This window comes from Lampris incognitus, chromosome 14, assembly GCF_029633865.1.
Source record: "Lampris incognitus isolate fLamInc1 chromosome 14, fLamInc1.hap2, whole genome shotgun sequence".
Lineage (NCBI taxonomy): Eukaryota > Metazoa > Chordata > Actinopteri > Lampriformes > Lampridae > Lampris > Lampris incognitus.
The window spans coordinates 23,960,765-23,985,824 of NC_079224.1; the positions used below are offsets into that span (position 1 = coordinate 23,960,765).

Consider the following 25,060-nt stretch of genomic DNA (forward strand, 5'->3'; position numbering starts at 1 on the left):
ACCCCAGACCATCACATTACCTCCACCATGCTTAACAGATGGCGTCAGGCATTCTTCCAGCATCTTTTCATTTGTTCTGCGTCTCACAAACGTTCTTCTTTGTGATCCAAACACCTCAAACTTGGATTCATCCGTCCACAACACTTTTTTCCAGTCTTCCTCTGTCCAAAGTCTTTGTTCTTTTGCCCATCTTAATCTTTTTCTTGTATTGGTCAGTCTCAGATATGGCTTTTTCTTTGCCACTCTGCCCTGAAGCCCAGAATCCCGCAGCCACCTCTTCACTGTAGATGTTGACACTGGTGTTTTGCGGGTACTATTTAATGAAGATGCCAGTTGGGGACCTGTGAGGCATCTGTTTCTCAAACTAGAGACTCTAATGTACTTATCTTCTTGCTCAGTTGTGCAACGCGGCCTCCCACTTCTTTTTCTACTCTGGTTAGAGCCTGTTTGTGCTGTCCTCTGAAGGGAGTAGTACACACCGGTGTAGGAAATCTTCAATTTCTTAGCAATTTCTCGCATGGAATAGCCTTCATTTCTAAGAACAAGAATAGACTGTCGAGTTTCAGATGAAAGTTCTCTTTTTCTGGCCATTTTGAGCGTTTAATTGACCCCACAAATGTGATGCTCCAGAAACTCAATCTGCTCAAAGGAAGGTCAGTTTTGTAGCTTCTGTAACGAGCTAAACTGTTTTCAGATGTGTGAACATGATTGCACAAGGGTTTTCTAATCATCAATTAGCCTTCTGAGCCAATGAGCAAACACATTGTACCATTAGAACACTGGAGTGATAGTTGCTTGAAATGGGCCTCTATACACCTATGTAGATATTGCACCAAAAACCAGACATTTGCAGCTAGAATAGTCATTTACCACATTAGCAATGTATAGAGTGTATTTCTTTAAAGTTAAGACTAGTTTAAAGTTATCTTCATTGAAAAGTACAGTGCTTTTCATTCAAAAATATGGACATTTCAATGTGATCCCAAACTTTTGAACGGTAGTGTATGTTTTATTTTACTTACGTCTTGTACGTAAGGCCAATCAAGAGTAAGGCGGAAGGGTCACGGTGAAGGGAGGGGCAAGCGGTTGTGAAGAAGGGAGAAGGAGGAGAAGAAGAGAGCAGGGTGCGACGGTAGATTCAAGGCTTGTGAAGAGGAGATAGTTGGAAAACGTAGCAAACGTCAGTCTTATGGTTTACAAGTTTAATCGCACATTATTCGAAGGCGTAAGCTATAAGTGTGATACTGGTGGATGTAAAGTGAACGGTCGGTTAGATGTTTCTGCGTCATTCTCCAGTTCACCGTCACTGTCGTGAGCCAGCTAGTTAGCTAAGCTAGCTGATGTAGTCGCCTTTTTGGCTAGTTCAGTGAACATACGCAGCTATTAAAAGAAGACTCGCACGGGATCAGACACACCAGATAGCGGTTTGAGCCACCACGGTTCACCACCCAACGCAAAAAGCATAAGCAATGTGTTAGCGGTCACCGACCATTTCACACGTTATGCTCAAGGCCTTCCCAACAAGAACCGAGAAGACACGTTATCACGAAGGTTCTGGTGGAGAAGTATTTTGTACATTATGGACTGTCTGCGAGTATCAATTCGGATCAAGGAAGAGATTTTGAAAGTCAGTTGATCCGAGAGCTCCTGACATTGATGGGAATTCGTAAATTGCGGACAACTCCCTACCATCTGCAGGGAGACCCTCAACCGGAGAGGTTCAACCAAACCCTACTCTCCATGCTTGGGACTCTGGGCCGAAAGAAGAAACACAACTGGAGCCAGCATGCATGTTATCTCGTTCATGCCTACAATAGTACAAAGTGTGACGCCACAGGATATTCGCCGTATCATCTTGATGTTCGGCAGAGAGGCCAGACTCCCTGCTGACTTGTGTTTCGGGACCTCTCCAGATGGCATAGAGGACGGTTGTCATTCCCGCTATGTAGCTAGGCTAAAGGAAGATCTAAAACAAGCCTACAAGCTTGCATCTGTGGCCACAGATAAAAGGCATCAGAGAAACAAGAAGGCTTGTGACCAGAGAGTTGTATTTCAGTCCTTGGAGATTGGTGACAGAGTGCTACTCAAGAACTGGGGCCTGAGAGAAAAACACAAATTGGAAAGCAGATGGAGCCCTGATCCCTATGTTTTGGTGGGGAAGATGCCCAACCTTCCAGTGTTCAAGATCAAACGCGAGGATGGAAGAGCTGGTACCAAGACTATTCAAAGAGATCATCTCCTTCCCATTGGTCAGCTTGTAAGAATCCTGAACACAGACCTGGTACGAACCACCTGTCAGACCAGGAACCAGAGCTGAGACCCATCAGAATAAGAAAAGAACCTTACCTGAGACTCAAGAAGCTTGTCAAGAGTTGCAATAAGTTTTAGATTCGTCTTCTGACCTTGAGTATTATGTACCTCAAGGTACTTTCTAGAAAGGCTGTTTTCGCAAGAGTCTGGATGCTGTTAGAGCCCCAACTGTTGTCCAAGATGAAGACGACGCTCCTTATCAAACAGATGGAAGTGGTTCTGATGACTGATTCTCGTCCGATGATGATGCTGACTCAGAGCAATATAGCTTAGGAAACCAGGAGTCTGACCAAGAGTTAGCTCCTGATGACACCAGTGATCCTAAATCTGAGCCTGACTCTTACAATGTAGGGTATGTTCCCCATAGCTACTCCCACACCCCTTAGCCTTACCATACACCAGCCAGAAGCAACTCACCTAGTGACACCTCTGACACAGACACAGGGGAGGGTCAGGGTCAGCAGCGGGCACGGGACAATAAAGGTCAGGTGATCCGGGAAGATGGGTCAGATGGGGAAAGGCAGTCGGAGGATCCAGATGAGTCTAGTACAGAGAGTGTAGAGCAGGTGCCTAGTAGGCCCCAGAGAAGCATATAGATATAAAGAAGAGACAGTTAATGTGCCCAAGGCAATGTGAAAGTCAGATCTGAGCCAAGGCCAAATAGAGCTGTAAAGCTAACAATCAGGCTTACCTATGATGAGCCAGGTAGATCCAGCGACCAACCGCTAACCATTGTGCACAGAGGTCTTGTCATTGAGATCAAACAAACTTAGAGTAAAACAGGTCATACACTCTAAGTACTCCTTTGACCAGTTTCTTAGTGTCTTATATGAGGACATACAGACATTTAGAAGGGGGAGGGTGTAACCCCGTTATTATTTTGGCTTCATAAGTTTATCATTTTGATGCAGTTTTACTATAGTGTAATATGATTAAAATATGTTGAAATGTTCACTGTTATTTCAGATATGTATATATGATTATATGTTTTATTTTACTTACCTCTGGTACGTAAAGCCAATCAGGAGTAAGGGGAAGGGTCACGGTGAGGGGAGGGGCAAGCGGTTGTGAAGAAGGAAGAAGGGAGGAGGAGGAGAAGAGAGATGGGGTGAGACGGTAGATTCAAGGCTTGTGAAGAGGAGATGGTTGGGAAATGTAGCAAACGTCAGCCTTATGGTTTACAAGTTTAATCGCACATTATTCGAAGGTGTAAGCTATAAGTGTTATACTGGTGGATGTAAAGTGAACGGTCGGTTAGATGTTACTGCGTCATTCTCCAGTTCACCGTCACTGTCGTTAGCCAGGCAGTTATAAGCTAGCTGATGTAGTAGCCTTTTTGGCTAGTTCAGTGAACATACGCAGCTATTAAAAGAAGACTCGCACGGGATCAGACACACCAGACTGCGGTTTGAGCCACCAGGGTTTGCTCAAACTTCCTCTGGCTACGTGGGATTCTCACGTTGGAACGAGTCACCAGAAGCAAGCCTTTCGTCTCGTTCTCACCCCTGCCTGGACCATTCGCGCGCACCGCCAATTCCTATCATTGTAAGAACATTCTGGAACTGCCATTCTCCTGATATGAGTGATTGCGTTTGTCCGTTTAGCTTGCAAGAGTGAAGATAACATCGGCTGGACACGTGATATCAGGTCTGCAACGAGGGTGGGTTTTTGAGAACCTCTTTATTAGTTTGATAGATGCCGGCTTTAGTTGAGTTAATGTTTAATGTGTTTGATTTGGAATATTGAAAAAGGTACCCACTTTAATTTTGTATTTGAACTGTACTTGAGTCTGATATAGTGAAAGTGCACTATTTTTGTTTTTGTTTTGTTTTTTTACAATAACTAAATATTTCGAGTTACAACTTTGTCTTGTTTGATTATTCATCAAAAGGTTATTCACTTCATGGGAATTCGTATAATTAGGGAACCCAAGCTAAGATTAATGTAAATTGGCTTATAGTGAGAGAACCTAGGGCCCTGCCCTCTATAGTCACGGGGTAAAAGGGGCTACATGTCATGCTAAAAAGCTTACCAAATAAACACCTAAAAATAATAATAATACATACATACATACATACATATATACCTAAAAAAAGCTTTTATCGGGCCTTCTTTGAAGAGAAGTCATTGATCAAATCAAGTCCAATCAGTTTTATTTGTGTAACCTACAAAAAGACTCACTGGCTGATCTCCAAGGGGTCGGCCCTTTTAGTCGAGTGGTTAGCGCAAGATCGAATCCAGCACCGGGCGAGAAAATAGCTCGATTACATTGGTGGCAGCGGTGGGATCCGGAAGTGTCCGGAAGCGTGCAGCTCCTCAGAAGTCTCTTCGCAGCGCAGGAATAACAAAGCGCGAGGGCGCACTTCCGGGAGAAGGTGACTACTGCAACCTACAAAAAGACTCACTGGACATCGACATGGGATCGTCCCCTTTAGTCGAGCGGTTAGCGATGTCGCCTTGTGATGCAGAACACCCGGGATTGAATCCCGCACCGGGGGAGAAAATTGCTCGGTTACATTTGTCTAGCCCATTATCACAAATTACAAATTTGCCTCAGGGGGCTTTACAGCAATACAACGTCCTGTCCTTAGACCCTCGCATCGAATAAGGAACAAAACAGGAAGAAATCTCGATCGAACGTTAAGCAAATCAACTAGCTGTACAAAAAAAAATACATTTGACTCACCAATGTTGTCTATTTGAAGACAAAATCCATCCTCCTTTCTTTCTGGATGAAATGGTCGATCACATGGTCATAGAACACTCCTTTGGCTTTTAAATAAGACAAGGCTGTTTTTGGAAGCCTGTGTAGTTCCATGACCCATTCTCTGACGAGAAAAGAAAGTACGCCCAGCAGTAAAGTTTTCCGCTTTGCTCGGATCCAGTGAGCCACGGGTACCTTTCGTAGACGCTTGCGTGGAAATGCCGCACATATATCTCCCCCGATTGGGTCAGAGCCGCTACCTGTGGGGTTGGTCTGCCCATCTCCACAATCCTTGGCTTTTCCCCAAACGATCGTCTTGAAAATGGTGTGACTAATAAATCTGCCACCACATCATTCACAAGTTCTCCTTGAGACATTATTCTCATTCACGGCTAGCTAACTTAGCTAACTAAATCAAAAACACAAACGCTAGCTAACATTAGCCACCAACTACCACGACGTGCTGCGGAATGCACCCACAACGGTTTCAACCACAGACCTAGGCGCTGCTGCTGATTGGCTGAACAAACGGTCACGTAGGCTGTATGCAGCGAAGGCCCTATGGCGCTGTACAAGTATAAAAGAATACGCCCATCTGCTACACATCAAAATCTGATTGGTTGAGTAATCTATCAATCCAGTATTAACACCTAACTTATTTAGATAGTGGAGACCTTCACTCGAGATGCCAAAGGCGCTGGCAGGAGGAGTCTTCTCACACAGTTACAACAGAGGGAAAAAGCTGATTGGATGATTTTTTTTTGGCCGAGAGACTGCAAGAAGAGCCTCGTATGTGTAGTCAAAATCAAAATGTAATGTGATATTAACAGATTGATTAGAAGATTGTATTATATTTATGAAAGTGTTTTCCTTTTTCTGTAGAGTCTTAGGCCTTCACCGAAGGCTTAGAAGGCCCTGACGGTTCGCCGCAGTATTTCAACCGCTTGTATCCATGATCTCACCCTTTCGGTCACTACCCAAAGCTCATGACTGTAGGTGAGGGTTGGAATAAAGATTGACTGGTAAATTGGGAGCTTTGCCTTCAGTTCCCTCTTCACCACAACGGTCCGGTTCAATGTCCGCATTACTACTGATGCTGCACCAATCCGCCTGTCAATCTCCCGCTCCAACCTACCCTCACTCTTGGGCAAGACCCCGAGATACTTGAACTCCTTCACTTGAGGCAACACAACAACTCACCCCCAACCTGGAGGGAGCAATTTCCGGTAGAGAACCATGGCCTCAGACTTGGAGGTGCTGACTCTCATCCCGGCCGTTTCACACTCAGCTGCAAACTGCCCCAGTGCACACTGGAGGTTGCATCCACACAGTCCCCTTCTTAATAACTCGGTGACTCTGTGGACACTAAAGCAGCTGTGAGGTGTGCTGCGCCAAGGTAAGTTGCATCCCCCCTTAAAATTGTGAGCACCAGCCGCCACTGGTGGGCATACCTATAAAGGGATCAAGTTTATCTTGGCAGTCTAATGTATCATAATAAATTAAAAGTAGACCAAATCTCAAAACAAGATTTTGTCTAGATTCAAGTTTGTTTTTTTGTTTTCCTTTTCATCAAATGTAACACTCATCAGTATAACAAATTGATTTCAACAAAACCTTTTAAAATCTCCAACTGATCTCACAGAAATACATGAAATGACCACAACCTCTTAACACCGCATTACATGGTGTTGGCATGTAATTTGTTAAAATTACATGTCAAAATCATTTTGCCACCATCTGTCACTCTTTCCTGGCTTCTCAAGGAAGCTTCTGGACAGGACCCTGTCCTCTCACCTCACCACCTTCACCCAGAATAACTAGCCTCACAAGGTCCCAGAGGAGCTGACTGCATTCTCTAGAGTCAACCAGGAGATCTTCTTGTTGGCAGGACACCTGTGTGGTACGCAGACCTTGCACAGTGGTCCCTAATGCTCTGCGTGCACGTGTTTTGACCATGGCCCATGAGGGCCACCTGGGCATTGTGAAGCTAAAACAGCACTGCCGGGACTGGTTGTGGTGGCCAGGGATAGAGACATTGAGGCCCTGGTCAAGGACTGCTTTGCCTGCCTCGTGAGTGGCAAGACTGGCCACCAGGCAGTTTGACCAGTCAAAACGAGCCAGGGTACCAGACTTCCCCCCCCTCAGTCCGTAGGCCCCACCGGGTCAATAAAATGGCCTCATACTGGTCCTCTCCTCTCCAAGTCCCCTGTCAGCTGGGCCCAGCCACCTACCAGCTGCCTTCAAACGGTGCCGGCTTTGCCTCACACAACTGTCGACACACCCCAAACCATACGCTCAGCATGGCAGGATGCCCCGGTGCCTTAAGCAGCCACTACACAGGCCCCAGACACTCCTTGGACTCAGGTACCCCAGCCTTCTGTCCCCCCACCTTGGCCTGCTTGGCCTCAGCCTCATGCCTCCCCGCGACCTTCTCTCACATATTCATGCCCTGGCCACTTAGAGGGCTTAGTGTCATCATTTCACGTTTATAATCCTGCTGGGGGAGGTGTTATGTCTGCACATTGAGTCATCAGTGATGCATTGAGTTATAGCATTGTTCTGTTGTGCTGCAATCATTGTGTTATGCCTGAGTGATGGGTATTCAATTGTGTTGCTGTCTGTGTCGTGAACGTGTTGATGCTACAATTGATGGTGTGATCCTTTCGAACACAATAGTCCTTTCATGTATTTCTGTGAGATCAGGAGGAAAATACCCCCCCTCGCTCGCTCGCTCTCTCTTGCACACGTGCACACACACACATACATACACCTTAACCCTGCCTTCAATAATAACTCACACCTTAACTCACACTTCAAGCAAAGGTTAATAGCCAAAAAAAAAAAAAAAAAAAAACCTATGCCTAAGGGCCTACCAACACGGGGATCACTGGTTCAAATCCCTGTGTTACCTCCGGCTTGGTCGGGAATCCCTACAGATACAATTGGCTGTGTCTGCGGGTGGGAAGCCAGATGTGGGTATGTGTCTTGGTCGCTGCACTAGCCCCTCCTCTGGTCGGCCGGGATGCCTGTTCAGGGGGTGGGGGAAGTGGGGGGAATAGCATCATCCTCCCACGTGCTACGTCCCCCTGGTGAAACTCCTCACTGTCAGGGGAAAAGATGTGGCTGGCGACGCCGCATGTATCGGATGAGACATATGGTAGTCTGCAGCCCTCCCTGGAATGGCAGAGGGGGTGCAGCAGCAACCGGGACGGCTCGGAAGAGTGTGGTTATTGGCCGGATACAATTTGGGAGAAAAAGGGGGAAATTATCACACACACAAAAAAACATACGCCTCTGTTCCTCCAGCTTAAATACAGATAACTTCACCATTTGCTCATTAGCATACAGTAACAGGCAATTTTTTAATCGAGGCCTGGTTTTAATACCTTAATGTATTAATGGATTTTTTCAGTTTTACCCTGAATCACATCAGATCATTCCTCTCCAGTGATCATCTTGGATGTCTGAGTTCCCTTAGTATCAGAGTTAGGACCTTCTGGTACCCTATTTAACCATGTAATTAATCCAACTAAAGAGGACAAATGTACACTTCATTACACACTTTTTTCTTTTAAGCTTAACTATGTCCAACCACCCCCTACCCATGCACCCCAGAAATATCCCAGGTCCTAAATCTGGTCATGGAGGCAGTTTTGTTTCATCCATCCATTATCTAAGCTGCTTATCCAAATTCGGGTCGTGGGGATGTTGTAGCCTATCCCAACAGTCATTGGGCGGCAGGCGGGGAGACACCCTGGACAGGCCGCCAGTCCATCACCAGGCAGACACATTCACACCTAGGGATAATTTTGTATGGTGATTCACCTGACCTGTACATGTCTTTGGGCTGTGGGAGGAAACTGGCGCACCTTGAGGAAACCCACGCAGACACGGGGAGAACATGCAAACGCCACACAGAGGATGACCTGGGTCGACCCCCAAGGATGGGCAACCCCAGTGTTTGAACCCAGGACCTTCTTGCTGTGAGCTTTCTTCTTGCTGGTCGCCTCACGGCAAGAAGCAAGAAGGCAGTTTTATCGATGCAAATAAGAAAAGAAGTCTTTCCAATGATCTGTCTCTCTAATAATAATCTTGTGCTTTCTGTGATTGCACCATTATTGTTTGTTAACTAATTAACATCAACCAGTATGTAGATTTTGTTTGGAGTATAGCTGATACCATTGACCTTTGAGTTGGTTCAAAGGTCAAAAGTGAGAAGATTACCATTTCACTCCTTGGTCAACTGCTTTAAGAAAATATTCTAAAAAAAAAAAAAAAGCAACCAAAAAAAAAATTGCGATGGTCCAAAAGCAGAAAAGCTTTTACTTCAGGCTTAGCTTTCCTCCTTCAAGCACTCACTTTCACCGCCACACCATCATCAACCCCTTAGCCAGGCTGCCATTTACAGTAAGCAGCATCCTGCTTAGCTGGCACCTTTCACTTTTTAAGCAGCACTTAATTTACTGCAGGACATTTTAAATCTCTTGCCTGTATGGCACTGAGTCGCTGACAAATGCCTGGTTGCAAATGTGTCTCATTGACTGCTGACTCGGTTGTATTACAAGCCGACAGATAGGGCCTGCCACAGTAATGTGGCCCTCAGGTTTATCCTCAGATGTTGGGGAAGTGTAATAATTTAGATTAGATGAGAGCATACCGGCAGGCAGGGACAAGCAGATCTTTCTCTCTCTCTCTCTCTCTCTCTCTCTCTCTCTCTCTCTCTCTCTCTCTCTCTCTCTCTCTCTCTCTCTCTCTCTCTCTCTCTCTCTCTCTCTCTCTCTCTCTCTCTCTCTCTCTCTCTCTCTCTCTCTCTCTCTCTCTCTCTCGCTCTCGCTCTCTTTCAAACCCCCCTTTGGGATTGAAGCTATCTGCCATAGCCAGAGCATATTCCCTACATCAATGTGTCAGGGGGAAAGCTATTAAAACGGCTTTACTTTTCCTAAGTATCATGAGAATAAGCACAAGATTTAGTGAAATCCCCCCCCCCCCCGAGCCTGGAAAATCTTGGGGATTTTCCCCCTGAAATGTTTCCTAATGGACTGCTCAGAAGTGTCAGAAACTCTCGTCAGACTTGAAAGGTTTTTTTTTTGATGGATGCCCAAGAGTCTTGCACGACCGGGGATTTCTATGTATTCTTGGGGGAAGCTAAAATTACAACTTGGAAGAGTGAGTGCCTCTGAACTTTTTATACACTAGGACGAGATGCGGAGCAACAACCAAACCGGTCACCAACATATGATGTCATGATTCCTGTGTAGATTAAGCTTGAGAGGAGATACTCTCTCTCCATTCAGTTGCTCCCTCACATTAAGGGTTTGATCAAAGTGGGTATTTGTGGAAAAAGGGAAGAGAAAAGGTCTTGGGATTTTTGGAATGAGAGCAAACTTCTCCCAGTCCATCATAAATGAGGTTTACCGTGATGTGCGGAAAACCACAAAACTAGAAAGTGAAGTGAACTGTGACGTGCAGATTTAAATAAGAGTCAGGCTCCAATGCATGCATTGAAAAAAAAAGAAGCATGTTGATCTTAACTGTGCGTGTCTGTTTGGAGAGTCTGGGAAGTCGTATTTGCATGTCAATAATTAATTTTCTACGTCTCCTCTACACTCTCTGTTTGACTGTGGAGCAATCCAACAGCACCTAAATGAGATGATGAGATGAATGCCCAGTCTGATCGTCAATACACATCCTCAACATGAGGGGGATCTGGGAGGCATGCAGCAAAGACCAATTTCACGTTTTAAAAGAAAAGTTAATACATACCCATGCCAAAAAAACAAAAAAAGACTACAAGGCCTAATTTAACTCTGCCTCTTAAATTAAATTGATTTAATTGATCTTTCATTTAAACCATGCATTTCAATCAAGAGAAAATTATTGTTGACAGTGGCAACCCTTGAATGGATGCTTGATATCTTAAGCAGCAGCCTAACCAGAGAACCACAAGAAGGGACTCTTAATCAAGGGCTGCAAAAGATAGTTTAGAGCATTCCATGTGAACGAAGGCCGTCGTTGTCAGGGGATTTTCCCACAGGGGAGCAGACGGTAGTAATTGCCATATCAGACATCATAAATTAAATCTACTACAGATGAATTTTGATATTGTACACACCCTGGCTGAAGCCTTTTCATGTGATGCAACCCAGGCCATCTATTAGCTGCAATCAAAAAAAGAGCAATAAAAAAAGAACAAAATCAGCCAATGGGTAAAAGGAGCAAAGGAGGGAGACTAAAAGCACGGCCAATAGGTATTCAAACAACAAATGAGGTCGACAGACACTAAACATTACTGAGGCTGTTGTTCACTATACCGTGACGGTTAATTGACAGGGTCTTGTCTATTTTTTTTGGGGGGGGGTCTGATAGAAGATGGCACTCTCCCCGGCTCCGGCTCACAACCCCTCTCTTCCTCCTCTGTCACCTTCCATTTCCTTTTCACCCCCCAGGTCTTTCTGTACCTGTCAGTTTCTTTCTGCGGTGTGACTCCTTAATCCACCTGAGTGCATGGAGGACAGTTTTGACATAAGAAGAAAAGATAGACTCCTGAGAAGAAGGCCAGTATCTTTAGAGCCCGGGGGATAACCGGATTACCACGGCCATTTTGTGCTGCTGGCAGTTTTTCTTATTACCCATTCAACCCCCCCCCTCCAGCCCCATCTTTTCTCTGGAGTTGAAATGTCGCCCTTTCTTAGAAGTCAGACCAAACATTGACTAGTACACAAACACGCTCCTCCAACACTATCGGTGTTTTACCCCCAAACAGGTTTGCACAAACCACACAAAAAAACAACCCTTACGAAAAAGTGATGTCTAACCGCTCACAACACGTGTCTTAAATCTGATCGTACAACCTCATATTCATGAAAATCCATCCGCCATCCTTTTGTATCTCAGACAGACTCCTTCCTCTCACCGTTGAAAGCCATTAAAGATATTGTTCCTCCGTGGAAGTAATCAGCGTCTCTGTGTGGCGGTGGGTGCCTCCTGCGTCTGAGGCCCGAGCCACACAGCACAGCAGATAAGGGCCCAGTGATGAGAAGAGAGATCAACCGGCTGACCCCTGCTGTCAGTCACTTCATCCCTTCAGCCCATCTGCTCCGAAGGAGACCGGCTTGTCCCCGAACACTGCGTTTTTCAAAACGCCTTATCGTCTCTGCCACCAGTGCCATGTGCACCACTGGATCTTTTATGTCCATTTATTTTGCCTTTGAAAAGGCTTGCTGTGCCATTGATTGTCAAGGTAAAATGAAATAAGGGCCTCCTCCTCCTTGCTGGTATCCTGATATATCTAACCCAGCTATATCAGCAAGGATGAAAGGAGCACCGCTGGCTCCCATTAGCTACCCCTGATATGTCTGCAGAGAAGCACATCGTCCCTCTGCCACTGTAATAATCCCTTGCAAAGGTGCCATTTTGGGTGGCCTCTGCATCCTAAAGCACAGCATTTTATCCTAATCCCCGGGAATCATCGTCCTAACTCTCATAAATAGTAAACCACTTCATAGCTGTTTGTCTTGATGCATGCTCAATAATCCAGGTAAGGAAATCACAGAAAGTTGAATCAGTTCATCTGGACACAACGTTTATTGACAGAAACATTCCGTCACTCATCTAAGTGACCTCTTCAGTCTAAACCGACTGCAGGTGTCGTGGGGATACCTGCAAGGGGGAAATCCCTCAGAATTAAGGTGCAAATAGTACACATTGCCATTGTAACTCTAGTTAATGGTCACGGTAATGTGCATATGAAACTGGTGGTTGGTTTTGGTTGTTATGCCACTGTATTGTCTATAAGGGTGGGGATACCTGCAGTCAGCTGAGACTGAAAAGAGGTCACTTAGATGAGCGATGAAACGTATCTCCCAATAAACGTTGTGTCCGGATGAACTGATTCAAATTTCTGTGATTCATAGCCTATTGTTATCATTCGTAAATACTGCACCCTCTAGACAGATTTACCACACTTTTATACAATTTGTTTCTGGGTTGTTTTGTTTTTTTCCGTTATTATGACAGCAACACATTTCTCTGTCAATGTCATTTCAATAACAGGTAAAATGTCTAAGGAAGAGTAGTTACTAAAACTAACAACCAATGAAGTAACCCATAGTGAATCTATTGATTTTTTTGTGGACTATGAGGCATTGGATGGAGTGGTGTGGAGAGGTGGTGGTGGGGAGGGGCTCCTCTGTTAAAGCTGTCGTCTCTGATTCAAAAGTTTTGAAACTGTCTGAATCTAATGGGAAAGTAGCATGATTGTGAGTCTTGGACAGATTTGAGGAACAACCTCACATGACGCACGTTTCAGCCTACCAACTCAATGGCAAAGCTGGGATTGCTTCCTCTCTTTTTTTTTGGCTGGGGGGAGGTTGGAAAAATATATTTATCATCAACATGCAATAAACTATGGCTCTTGTAACCTAGATTGGCATAAGTGTGTTTGGGTTATGTGAATGACTTGGAGTTAAACTATATTTATTTTGTTTAAATACAAATCTGGGAATCAATCTATACAATTATTGGGGTGGGCGGTCAACGAGAAATCCACCCCTGGCTACGCCCGTGCACCGACCGTGCTGGACATTGCTGTTAACTGAGAGAGGAACTTTTAAATTCATTCAACAGGCAAATTTGTATAATGCAGCAACTGGTTAAGTGCTGTTACCCATATCGTGCATGCGGTTTCTTTTATATATCAACGTTTCACTTCGGTTCACTGAAACATGTGACGGAGCTTGTTTGTGTCAACAAAAGGCACATCTTGATCATCTCCGCTGGCCTCGACAGAGATTTGGAGAGGTTAATTTTTTAAGAAGAATAAAAGGTATCTCAGAATTAAGGCACCGCTACTTCTTTTTTTTTGGAGAAGGGATTATCGTGCGCTCTCTTACTCCCATTGGCTTGGCTCGGTGCGGCGGTTGTGGTTGGTGATGGGTGGTAAGCACCATGTATAATAAGCTTCCAACTTGGCACTACTTCCATTCATGCGCCCCTCGGTTTGTGCTCCTCCGGTTTTCTCCTTCCCTCCGCTTACAGGCTACATGGTCGTGACTGCCTGTGGAATACGCGATTCTGTCTCCAAATGCACGGAATAAATATTTAAGCCGCAACTGACTCCCTCTGCGGGACGCGTCCGCCGGCGCGCCATCTTGCCTGTTACGCACGAGATCGGCATGGGCATTTAAGCACAGGTGGATGTTAATGAACCCACTTTGGGTTTGACGCCACGCGTGCTCTTGAGATGGAAAAACCTCTCGATCATATCAAGAGACCCATGAACGCTTTTATGGTGTGGTCCAGAGGCCAGCGGCGGAAAATGGCCCAGGAAAACCCCAAGATGCACAACTCGGAGATCAGCAAGAGGCTGGGCGCGGAGTGGAAGTTGCTGCCCGACGCGGACAAGCGGCCGTACATCGACGAGGCGAAGAGGCTGCGCGTGCAGCACATGAGGGAGCACCCCGACTACAAATACAGACCGCGGCGCAAACCCAGGAGCTCCGCGAAACGGGACCGCTTCGTCTTCCCCCTGCCTTTCTTCGGAGACGCGGCGGAGACTTGGAAAGGCTTTCCCGCCGACTCGTTCCTCGCGGAGAAGTCCTGCAGGGCTTTGCTACCCCTCGCGTCGTCGTCCCCGTATCCGCTTTTCGACCCGGTTGCTCAGTTCGGCTCCGGAGCCGTCCAGCGTCTCTCGGAAGTACCCATGGCGGCCGGTGCCGTGCCCTACGCGCACGCGTTCGGGTTTCAGACCGGGACGATGGGGAGCCTGGGGTGCCCCGGTCAGCATCCGCCCCCCGCTAGCCCGGGATACGTGGTGCCGTGTAACTGTAACGCCTGGCCCGCGGCCGGTCTACAACCCCACGTCGCCTATATCCTCTTCCCGGGCGGGATGAGCAAGACGGGGATGGACTCGTACACTTCACCAAGCTCCAACGCGTAACGAAGTCCACTCGGACGTGGCATTGACTTGACTGGGGGCAAAGACTGGGCGGAAGATTGCCCCTCTGTGTCCGAGTTGTAGTTGTTCATATATCATGTGTAAACGTAGCCTACTGCCAAGTGAAGAAGTGGGGCAAACTTCCTCGTGTCTCCGTGGAGTCGTTGCTGTTGGGACACAGTGATGCTCCGTGTTAGTGAAACTGGTTTAGGATCACCTCCAACACTGTTTAGTGGGGCAGCTCAGAACTTTATCAACATCCACATGGTGAGAAATCAAGAGACTGAAGCTTTAGGCTGGATTCCACCAAAGTGTATTTCTAATGGCCACAAGACGCAAGAGGAATAATTTTTTTATGTTTATCATTTCTGTTTGTATTTACTTAGATAATTTAGAAAGTGGGGGGGGGGGGCTGACACTGCTTTGTGGGCTTCATCTTGCATCGGAACGGCGGCATGTGAAAATGTTTGAATTTGACCTTTAGACTGAGAATTAAAAGAAAAAGTTTATAGAAGATTGTTTTGCCTTGTTGCTGAAGTCTGTTGTGTTGTAATAATAGCTCACACATGACCGTGTATTGCGGCAGTGGAGCGGAGATGCAAGGCAAAGTCACCTGTGTGACCGAGAACTGTGTGGTCTCCCCCCAAGCTCCACAGCCTCCAACATCTTGGTGTTGTTTTTCATCAACCTCTATCTTTTGAATTTCACATCAGACGAAATCGCCAAGATCTCCTATCCTGTCCATGGCCGATGCTGACATCCTGACCCATGCTTTTGTCTCATCCAGATTAGATTACTGCCATGTCCTTTAATTCCCCCTCCGGCCTGCCACGTGCTAGCACTAAAAACTTTCAGCTGGTCCAAAATGTTGCTGCTAGAATGTCAACTAAAACAAAAAAAAGTTTGGGCATATTTCCCTCCACTGGCCACCCATTCATGCTAGATCTGACTTTAAGGTGCTGCTGTTAACCTATAAGATACTTCATGGGCTTGCCCCCTCATATTTGTCAGATCTTATGCGGCTTTATGTAGCTTCTCAGTGTGCAGGCCTCCTCTCTGTCCCCAGAGGTAAACAGAAGTCTGCAGGCTGCAGAGCCTTCTCTTACCGCTCCTCCTTTCTTTGCCACCATCAGAGGATCTGACTCGGTAGACTCTTTCACATCTAATCTGAAAACCCATCTTTTCTCATTAGCCTTCAACTAGTTGTCTTATTTCTTTGGTAGTTTGACTTCCTTCTGAGCAGTTACAGCTATCCTCTTTAGGGAGGGTCTCGGTCTCAGTTCATTTGTAGGTCTTAGCAGTAATCTCTTGGTTTTGTCCTACCAACGAGAATGTTCCTCAACTTTCTGAATGCATTGCACCGTCCTAACCTTCTGTTTGCATCTCTGAACACGTGTGAACCCATCTTGTGCACCAGTCCCCCTCTATCTCTTTTTTCTCTATCTGTTTCTGTCTCTGTCTGTCTGTCTGTCTGTCTGTCTGTCTGTCTGTCTGTCTCTCTCTCTCTCGCACAAGCTTTTCAGGACAAATTTTCTTCCTTTATGGACTGTCTGATGATCATGGATCATCTCTCTCTCTCTCTCTCTTGCTCTGTCTCTTTCTTTCTTTCTCGCTCTCTCTCTTTCTCTCTCTCGCTCTCTCTCTGGTGCGCACTTTCCAGGATAAATTCTTCCTTTATGGACTGTTTGATGACCATGGATCATCTCTCTCTTTCGACCTCCCGATGACTTCGGAGCCTGTTTGGGATGCATCCTGTTTTCGCTTGGACACACTCCCACCCTCCTGGAGATTTATGCTATCATTTGTGCTGTTCTTGTTTAAAACTTGCTTTCATATTCTTTGTTTTAGCTGTGACAACTTCAGAATCACTCTCATCACTTCTCTCTTCTTCTTTCTCTCTCTGTGCGAATGCTGGTTGGAAGTCTGCCTCGCCTCATGTGGAGATGGTCTATTCTCTCTGCAGGGCCCCACTGAGCAGAGCGGGTTTGTGGTGCAGGGTCCCATCGGCTCTTCAGTGCATCTGACAGGATATTGGATGGACACAGATTCACTAAATTACTAAATTTGCCTTGCACTCTCTTTACAAGTTTATTACCCAGCACATTTAAATTTGCTAAATGTTATGCATTAACCGTATGTATTCTACAGCACCATGCTCTGTGTGTACTCTATGATGATACATTATAATTCTGTTATTTTTTGTGTATTCTGTGCATTCAACACCTGTATATCATGACTGTCCGTCCTGGAAGAGGGATCCCTCCTCCGTTACTCTTCCTGAGGTTTCTCCTATATTTTTTTCCTGATAAGGTTTGTCTTGGAGTTTTTATTCATTTGGGTCTAGGGTCCCAGTATAAAGGGTTCCATATATTGTCGGCAGCATGGTGGCCCAGTGGTTAGCACTGTTCCCTCACAGCAAGAAGGTCCTGGGTTCGAACCCCAGGCCATCCAGGTCCTTTCTGTGTGGAGTCTACATGTTCTGCATGGGTTTTCTCTGGGTGCTCTGGTTTCCTCTCACCATCAAAAAGACATGCATGTTAGGGTTAATACTCCTGTCTGTGCCCCTGAGCAAGGCAATGGGAAGAAGAACTGGAGTTGGTCCCCGGGTGCTGCAGCTGCCCACTGCTCCTATACAATAGGCTGGGTTAAATGCAGAAAACACATTCATTGTAAGAAGACAATGACAAAATAAAGCGGCTTTCTTTTCTGATTGTGAAGCCCTTCAGGGCTATCTTGTGAATTTGGGCTATAGCCGACACATAAACCCATAGTTTTTGATGAATCACTTGCTGTATTCTTTTGAGTGTATGAGGTTAGTGGGTGTAATGTTTTAGAGATGCTCCAATAATGCAACAAAATACAGCTCTCACTTTTTTGTATTCATTCATTTATTACGCTCACGACCAGATCACCATGATTGTTCGTGTAATAATATCGTGAAATATTGGCCCAATATGAGAAAAGTTTTTTTTTTGTTTGCCTCTGTTAGATGTCATGCGTTTGACAGTGGCAGTAATTACTTCCTTCATATTCAAATGTGAAAATGAAGGGGAGAAAAAAAACCCAATAATCTCTGTCATGGCAGGGCTTTTGTGTCCCAGCCACTTTAATTGACTTTGATTATTTGAATTCCCCAGAAGCTGCTGGCAAAATGACTGTTGGTCTTCTAATGAAAGGAAGAGTTTGGGGGGGGGGATGCAAAGGAAACAAGAACCAAAAACCGAGGGTGGAGGAGGGCATCGATGAACGGAGCTACCGGTGTGTGTTTGGTCCAAGTAGCGCGCGGGTGTTGGTCAGAGCGGGATACCTGCGATAAGAGAAGAATAGAACCTTCTCTCCTGCCCAACTGTTGACCGAGTGATAAGGGCCGAAACTTGAATCATGGAAATAGTTCGCTGGAGGCGGTGAGCCGTCACACTGAAACAACCATACCTTGTCTTCCTGTTATTCAATACGGTGCGTCATGCGTGGCGATGGCCAGGTTCATACAGTAACATGAGCTGAACACTGATCCCAGATCTGCACACCTCCATGTATAAGTGCCCAAACATTCACCTTCCGTAAAACCAAACACTGCAACACAGTCACAATTAGTTGATCCATCACTAATTAATTTTAAAGCACTTTTACCTTAACTTAACTTTAACTTAACTAAGTTAACTTAAACTTTTTTTTTTCATCAACAACTTAAAAGTTAAGCTAAGCTAAATTTTGGTTAGTTAAATTTTGGTTTTGTTTTTACTTTTTTGTACGGGGTTAATAATTAATCGATTAATTAGAGGCTTTGGACCAGAACATTTCTGGCGTAGGTCACCCCGGCCAGCAGGTTGACATAAGTTGGATGCATGTCCTTCAGCTCGAGTACCTGTTTAGCTAGCATCGACCCTGCTGAAGTGTCTTTGAGCTGCTGAGTTTCTACCAGCAGGTGCACTGCTCCGTAGCTGAACCTGTCGTCTGAACTTCTGATGAAGGCCAAGAATCAGGAGCTTGCCAACGGGGATCAAATAAAGTACTGTATAGTTCATCTGACTTGTGTCCCACTCTGCAATATACTTCTGTTATGCTGAAAACCACCTTGAGGCCTGATTTAGATCATCAGGTTTTGCTCTGAAGTGCGTCAAAACTGAGAACCTGTCTCCACAACCCAAATGAACAAAGCCGTTTAGTCACCCCTGTCTGCCTCGGTGTCTGCCCTTCTACCCGATTATGGTGTGTATGTATGTTGGCATGTCTGCACCCTGTTGGTGCATCCACATTTCTTTCACAGCTTGTTTTGTTAATCAGGGTGTTTTTCCTCATTCTAAGGATGTATGTTCCACTGCGCACACACACACACACACACACACACACACTCACACACAGGCCCAACCAACCAGGGGTCAATTTGGGCCCTATGGAGGGAGTGATTCAGGTTTCTGTATTTACATTTACACTCTCGACAGTTAGTTCTCATGAAAGGTGCCAGGTGTACCTATCGCCACTGTGTCCACACCCCTCAACACAACCGACCCAGAAGCGTGCATGTGAACGTGATGATTGCGCGCGCAGGCAGCTGTATCACCGACGGGGTGGAGGCCAGCTGACCCCACCCAAAAACCTCCATCGCGTCGTCGCTGCCACCACCAAACCTCATATACATCCTTCTCGGTTTCACCCCTTCCTCTACCAAACGCTCGCACTCCTCCTCAGCACTGGACCATCAGCTCAACTTCAGAAACTCTTCAACATTTTGAACTGGACACACACCACCTCGCACACCGGGTGTGTACACGTACTCCCTATCACACACTCTCCCTGACGCACCGAGGAGGAGACGAGCATGGGGTCTTCGGTTCTCCAGAACGCCGGATTCGTTTTAGGCATTATCGGCGCAGCCGCCCTCATCGCGGCCACCACCATGAACAACTGGAGTATCAAGGACAGGCAGCAGGATGTGGTGACATCCATTTACACTTACAAGGGCCTCTGGCGGGACTGTGAGACCGAATCCTCCGGATTCACAGAGTGCCGACCGTTTTACGGCCTCCTGGGCTTCGCAGGTAAGGAGAGAGGGCTTGGATTCACCCTTGACTGGGTTCACATGCTTATTGGCACCTTAACGTAGGCTGGTTCAGGGCTATATCATTTTTGATGTCAGCGAGAAAAACAAAAATTTTGCCGTTCCTGTGGCAATGAATTTGACACCGACTTCAGAGAGTGCGTGTACCATTCACATCCTGATTTGGTTTACTTCCTTGTTAGCCCAGTGCTTATGAACCATTACAACAAAATCAACCAGGGTGCTGCAGCTACATCCATCTAGCTGGTCAACCACTCACACATAATCCAGTGACCGCTTGGCTTTGCCTTCACAAAGACAGTTTAAGGAGAGGTTGCTTACTTTTACAGACAGATGAAGTTTCCATTTCCACAATCATACGTCATAGGAACTGAACGGGCCGATAAAATATATCTCCCGTCGTTTCTCACCGCCTTTACAGCTGCAGAACATGGGTGTCGCGTCTAGCTTCACCTTGTGTGTTGCATAAGAGGCCATCAGAGGAGCTGCATCCTCATCGCTGGGCGTCAGGGTGTGAACCCCATGCAGAGGCATCAGGACGAATCACTTCCTCTCCCTCACCCACGCCGCCGTAACATATCGAGTAACACGTAAATTGTATGAAATGCATCATACGAGGCTGTTTACTCAAGCACATAAAAGTGCAAGTCGAATGAGACGCCAGTCTTCCCCTGTTGAGTGTTCCTGACAGCGGAGCAGACAGGGGATGTATTTTACGGGGGGGGGGGTAATAAAGGACATACGAGGGGTTTGGGAATATGAATAGTGTGATACCCTGTTTACTGACCCTAGAGATGTTGTGGGATGTTTGATTTTATGACTCGCGAGGAGCTGAAGTTGTCGAATCCATTGTGTGGTTTGGGGGTTGGTGGACTTCGACCAGTGTGTTCTCACCTTGTTAGGACGCTTCCTCGTCCGTCCCTTTGACTCTAGTCTACGAAACTTGTCTCCACAATAGAAATATTTCTAATAAGGCATCCCTTAGCTGGGATATACCTTGGCCGATGCATTCATCTGAAAGACTTTGGGGGGGGGGGGACACACATGCGCAGATTAAACAACTTTGCAACAGAGGGATGAACATTTTTTTTATTAAATTTTTCTTCGACTTTATTTCCAATAGTCTGTGTATGCCACTATTATGTGCAATTTTGAAATAAATCCGCTAGTTAGTTAGGTGTGGGTTTTAGTTTGACTGCGATTTTGGGCGGAGTAAAGTTTTCCCACTGGGACATTGGCAAACACTTCAAAATTTGATAATAAATGCAATTAAGCTAGTGCAGGTGCTAAAACGTGTCATAAAACTTTATTACACGAGATAATTATCATCTCATACCAGTCTGATGTGTGTTTCTTTTCCCTTGTTCCCAGTTTCCATCCTCTTTCCTCAAACAAACTCCTGACAAGTCTCCCTCGTATCAGTGTTTGCGTTAGCGCCATAATGGCCAGCCTGCCCTAGCATTAGTCACCCCGCTTATCAGGCACAGAGCAAACAACAGGCAAAGGGCGGGTTGAAAGAGTGTACCAGGGAGAATTGACATCTCATGGCGGTATTAAATGAAGTGCATGAAAAATCATTTGTGGAAGGGTAACACCTTGTGACATAATGATGCACAGCGGCAACTTCTCTGTATAAGGATGCTTGTGTTGTGTGGCGCATGTCACTGATTGGAGGAGCTCGTCCACGTTTTTTCTTCAGTCTGGGATTTATTAAGGTTGAATAAGTAGGGCGTCCGGCTGGCATGGTGGTCTATTCCGTTGCCTAGCAATACGGGGGTCGCTGGTTCGAATCCCCATGTTACCTCCAGCTTGGTTGGATGTCTCTACAGACACAATTGGCTGTGTCTGCGGGTGAGAAGCCGGATATGGGTGTGTGTCCCGGTCGCTGTACTAGCGCCTCCTCTGGTCGTTCGGGGCGCCTGTTCAGGGGGGAGGAGGAACTGGGGGGAATAGCGTGATTCTCCCATGCACTACATCCCCCTGGTGAAACTCCACACAGTCAGGTGAAAAGAAGCAGCTAGCAACTCCACACGTATCGGAGGAGGCATGTGGTAGTCTGCAGCCCTCCCCGGATCAGCAGAGGGGGTGGAGCAGCGACCGGGGCGGCTCGGAAGAGTGGGGTAATTGGACGGATACAACTGGGGAGAAAATGGGGGGTGGGGGGTCCTATATAATAATAAAAAAAAATTGAAAAGTTGAATATCTCTCTGCAGCTTGTTCCAATTAAAGCCTATTTGTATTCTTGTCAAATCTGGCCCCATCAGAAAAGGGACCCGTGCCCCCTTTTAGTTTTGCAGTCTACCCCATTCAGTGTCCTACCAAATGTAACATGTTATTTCTCTATCATTAACATGTTTAATATGTTGCATCTGTCTTTGCACTGTCCTCCAGGCAGCTTCCAGGCGGTGCGGGCCCTCATGGTAGTAGGTGTGGTGGTGGGTGTGCTTGGGGCGTTGATATCAGCTTTCTCCCTGCAATGCCTCAAGATGAACACCATGGAAGACACCACCAAAGCCAAGATGAGCCTCACCGCTGGCATCATGTTCATTGTGGCGGGTGAGAGTCAAAACTTACAGACATAGCTTTTGAAAAGTATTCGCCGGTTAAATCAGCAGACTCTCGAGACACCCTCAGACAAGATAACATCTATGATGTTTCTAAAAAAAAATGTAAGCAACATTGTCATCAGCAGGGCACTTTTATACGAAGTCATTTGGAGTCGCTTTGCAATGGTCTTCTACTTATCCTGTTTGTAGTTATGAAAGCTTGTTTTTGGCCAAATGTGTAGTTTGCAGTTTCCTTTGTGTGTAGTTGAGAAAAAACTGGAATGGATAAAACGAACAAGAGAAAAACACTACATCCTTCTGTCCTCTTCATCTCCTGCTCGCTACTTATCTATCCTATCCTTCAGGTATTTGTGGGATTGCAGGAGCTTCTATCTATGCCAATCAGATCGTGGCCAGTTTCAGGATGTCCTCCTATCTGAACTCCGGCGGGGGTGGGATGGGAGGGATGGGAGGGGGCATGGGAGGGATGGAAGGAGGGATAGGAGGAATGGGAGGGATGCCCAGGTAGGACACGGGTTATTTTGTATATTTTTACAATCTTCTATTCTGTATAAATGGTCTTATATATATATATATATATATATATATATATATATATAAAGTTATTTTTGTTCTCGAGGCCAACCAGCAGGAAATCACACACACACACACACACACACACACACACACACACACACACAGATGACCCTTAACCAAACCAGGGTCGGTATTAACACTGTAGTTAACCCAAACAACTTCCTTCAGCCTTTACCTTAACTGTGGTTTGAATTTACACAGCACCCTCCCAACTACAGCTTTGTTTTTAACTTCTGCAGCAAACTGTTATACAAAGAGTTATTATCATTATTATTATTATTATTATTTTTATTATTTTTATTATTATTATTATTATTATTATTATTATTATCATTGCTGTTATTATTATTATTATTATGTTATTATTAGCTAAGTATTGTTATAGTATCATTGTCATTAGTGGCAGTAAAAAATGAACAGTTTTACAGTGCATTTTGCTTTCTCCTGCACATTTACGAAGTGTGGTGTTTCTGTATCTACACCAGATTCACATTTGGCCCAGCACTGTTTGTAGCTTGGATAGGAGGGGGTGTCCTGCTGGTGGGAGGCATTCTGAAATCTCTGGCTTTCAGAGGAATGGTAGAAAATGACAAATCACGGTCAGTCCCCTCACAGAACTACACTGATGACCTCTGTCGACCCCTTCCTCTAAAATGTATTCTTAATATATCTAGCGTCAGTACTGTAGTGCAGCCCGCCTCTGTGAATGTTGGGTAATATAACTTAATAGGCATTTTGTACAATAATAATCATCATCATCATGGTCAAAAATGGTATTTCTCAGTAAAACTACTCTGACATAATCTAATTATAGAGTAAATGTAGCAAAATGTGCTATTGTGTAGCAGTCATAACATGAAGTCCATGCAGTCCACAGCAACATCTGTGCGTTGACATATGTGTTTATCTAGCGCTTTATCTTACAGTCTTTGCCTCTCCGTAACACCTGTTGTTGAGGATTTGACTAGACAGGGGATACAGGAAACAGATGTGTCCCTTAAAATCGTCCACTGTCATTTCTTGACTTTCAGTTACCCAGGAGTTGCTTACAAAGCACAATCCCACAGCAAACCTGACAACGATGACCACCATTCAGAGGGAGGAAGGAGAGACCAGAAATATGTATAACTCCCGTCACACCACCACGTCTCAACAAGTTTTGCTTTCTTAGAAAATGCTGCCGTTGTCTTTTCGTGTACATTAAGTTTGGCAGGTTGAGGTCGTATGCTGTACCCAGACACAGCCATTTTCACACAACCATATTGTCTTGAAGTAGGACTGGACCCTTGCGTGGTGTGTTTTCTCTGTTTTACCACACAACACTGGTTTTAAATAGGCGTTATAAAGTTCTGTCAAGAACAAGAAAACCGCTTTCATACATTTCGTAGGTTACACGTAAATGCTCAGCTACTGTGTTTGCAGCTTGAATTGTTTACTTTTATCTGCTTTGTGTTGTTTTTATTCAATCATATTTGTACAGATTTTTGAAAATAAAAAGTTAATTTTCAAATGGGTGCGTCAAATCATTATCGCATTTCCCAACAGTGTTAAGTCTTTACCAAGAAACTCAATCACACTTCAGTCGCCTTAAAGAGCTCATCGACATTAGTAGAAAATCCAATATATTGTAGCGAATTCGAGGGGCAACCACAGAAACTGCAGGCAGCCGGGACGCGAACCCGTGTCTCCCGCTCCTCAAGCGACAACTTTAACCAGTCGGCTAAAGGGTCCGACCCGTTAGCCGAGAGCTAACGTGTCTACTTATTCGTGTACGTTATAATGTAATGCTACCACAAACGACTGCCGAGGTTATAGACCCCTGGATGCTCTGTTAATTCAATATATTTATGTTTTGTACATGTGTATTTAATATATTTATGTTTATGTCGAGCAACAAGACAAATATGCAA

At 45.4% G+C, this 25,060-nt stretch overlaps 2 protein-coding genes across 2 annotated transcripts; both read left to right on the forward strand.

Annotated features, from left to right (window-relative positions):
• The first annotated feature begins 14,085 nt into the window (after window positions 1-14,085).
• LOC130124085 (transcription factor SOX-14-like) lies at window positions 14,086-15,266 on the forward strand. The gene has a single exon (XM_056293478.1). It carries the CDS (start codon window positions 14,256-14,258, stop codon window positions 14,949-14,951), a length of 696 nt encoding a protein of 231 aa, XP_056149453.1. The 5' UTR covers window positions 14,086-14,255; the 3' UTR covers window positions 14,952-15,266.
• Window positions 15,267-19,767: 4,501 nt separating this feature from the next.
• cldn18 (claudin 18) lies at window positions 19,768-24,382 on the forward strand. The gene is made up of 5 exons (XM_056293679.1): window positions 19,768-19,987; window positions 22,399-22,563; window positions 22,919-23,078; window positions 23,636-23,749; window positions 24,182-24,382. The coding sequence occupies exons 1-5, from the start codon at window positions 19,768-19,770 to the stop codon at window positions 24,276-24,278; spliced, it is 756 nt and encodes a 251-aa protein (XP_056149654.1). The 3' UTR covers window positions 24,279-24,382.
• Window positions 24,383-25,060: the final 678 nt, after the last annotated feature.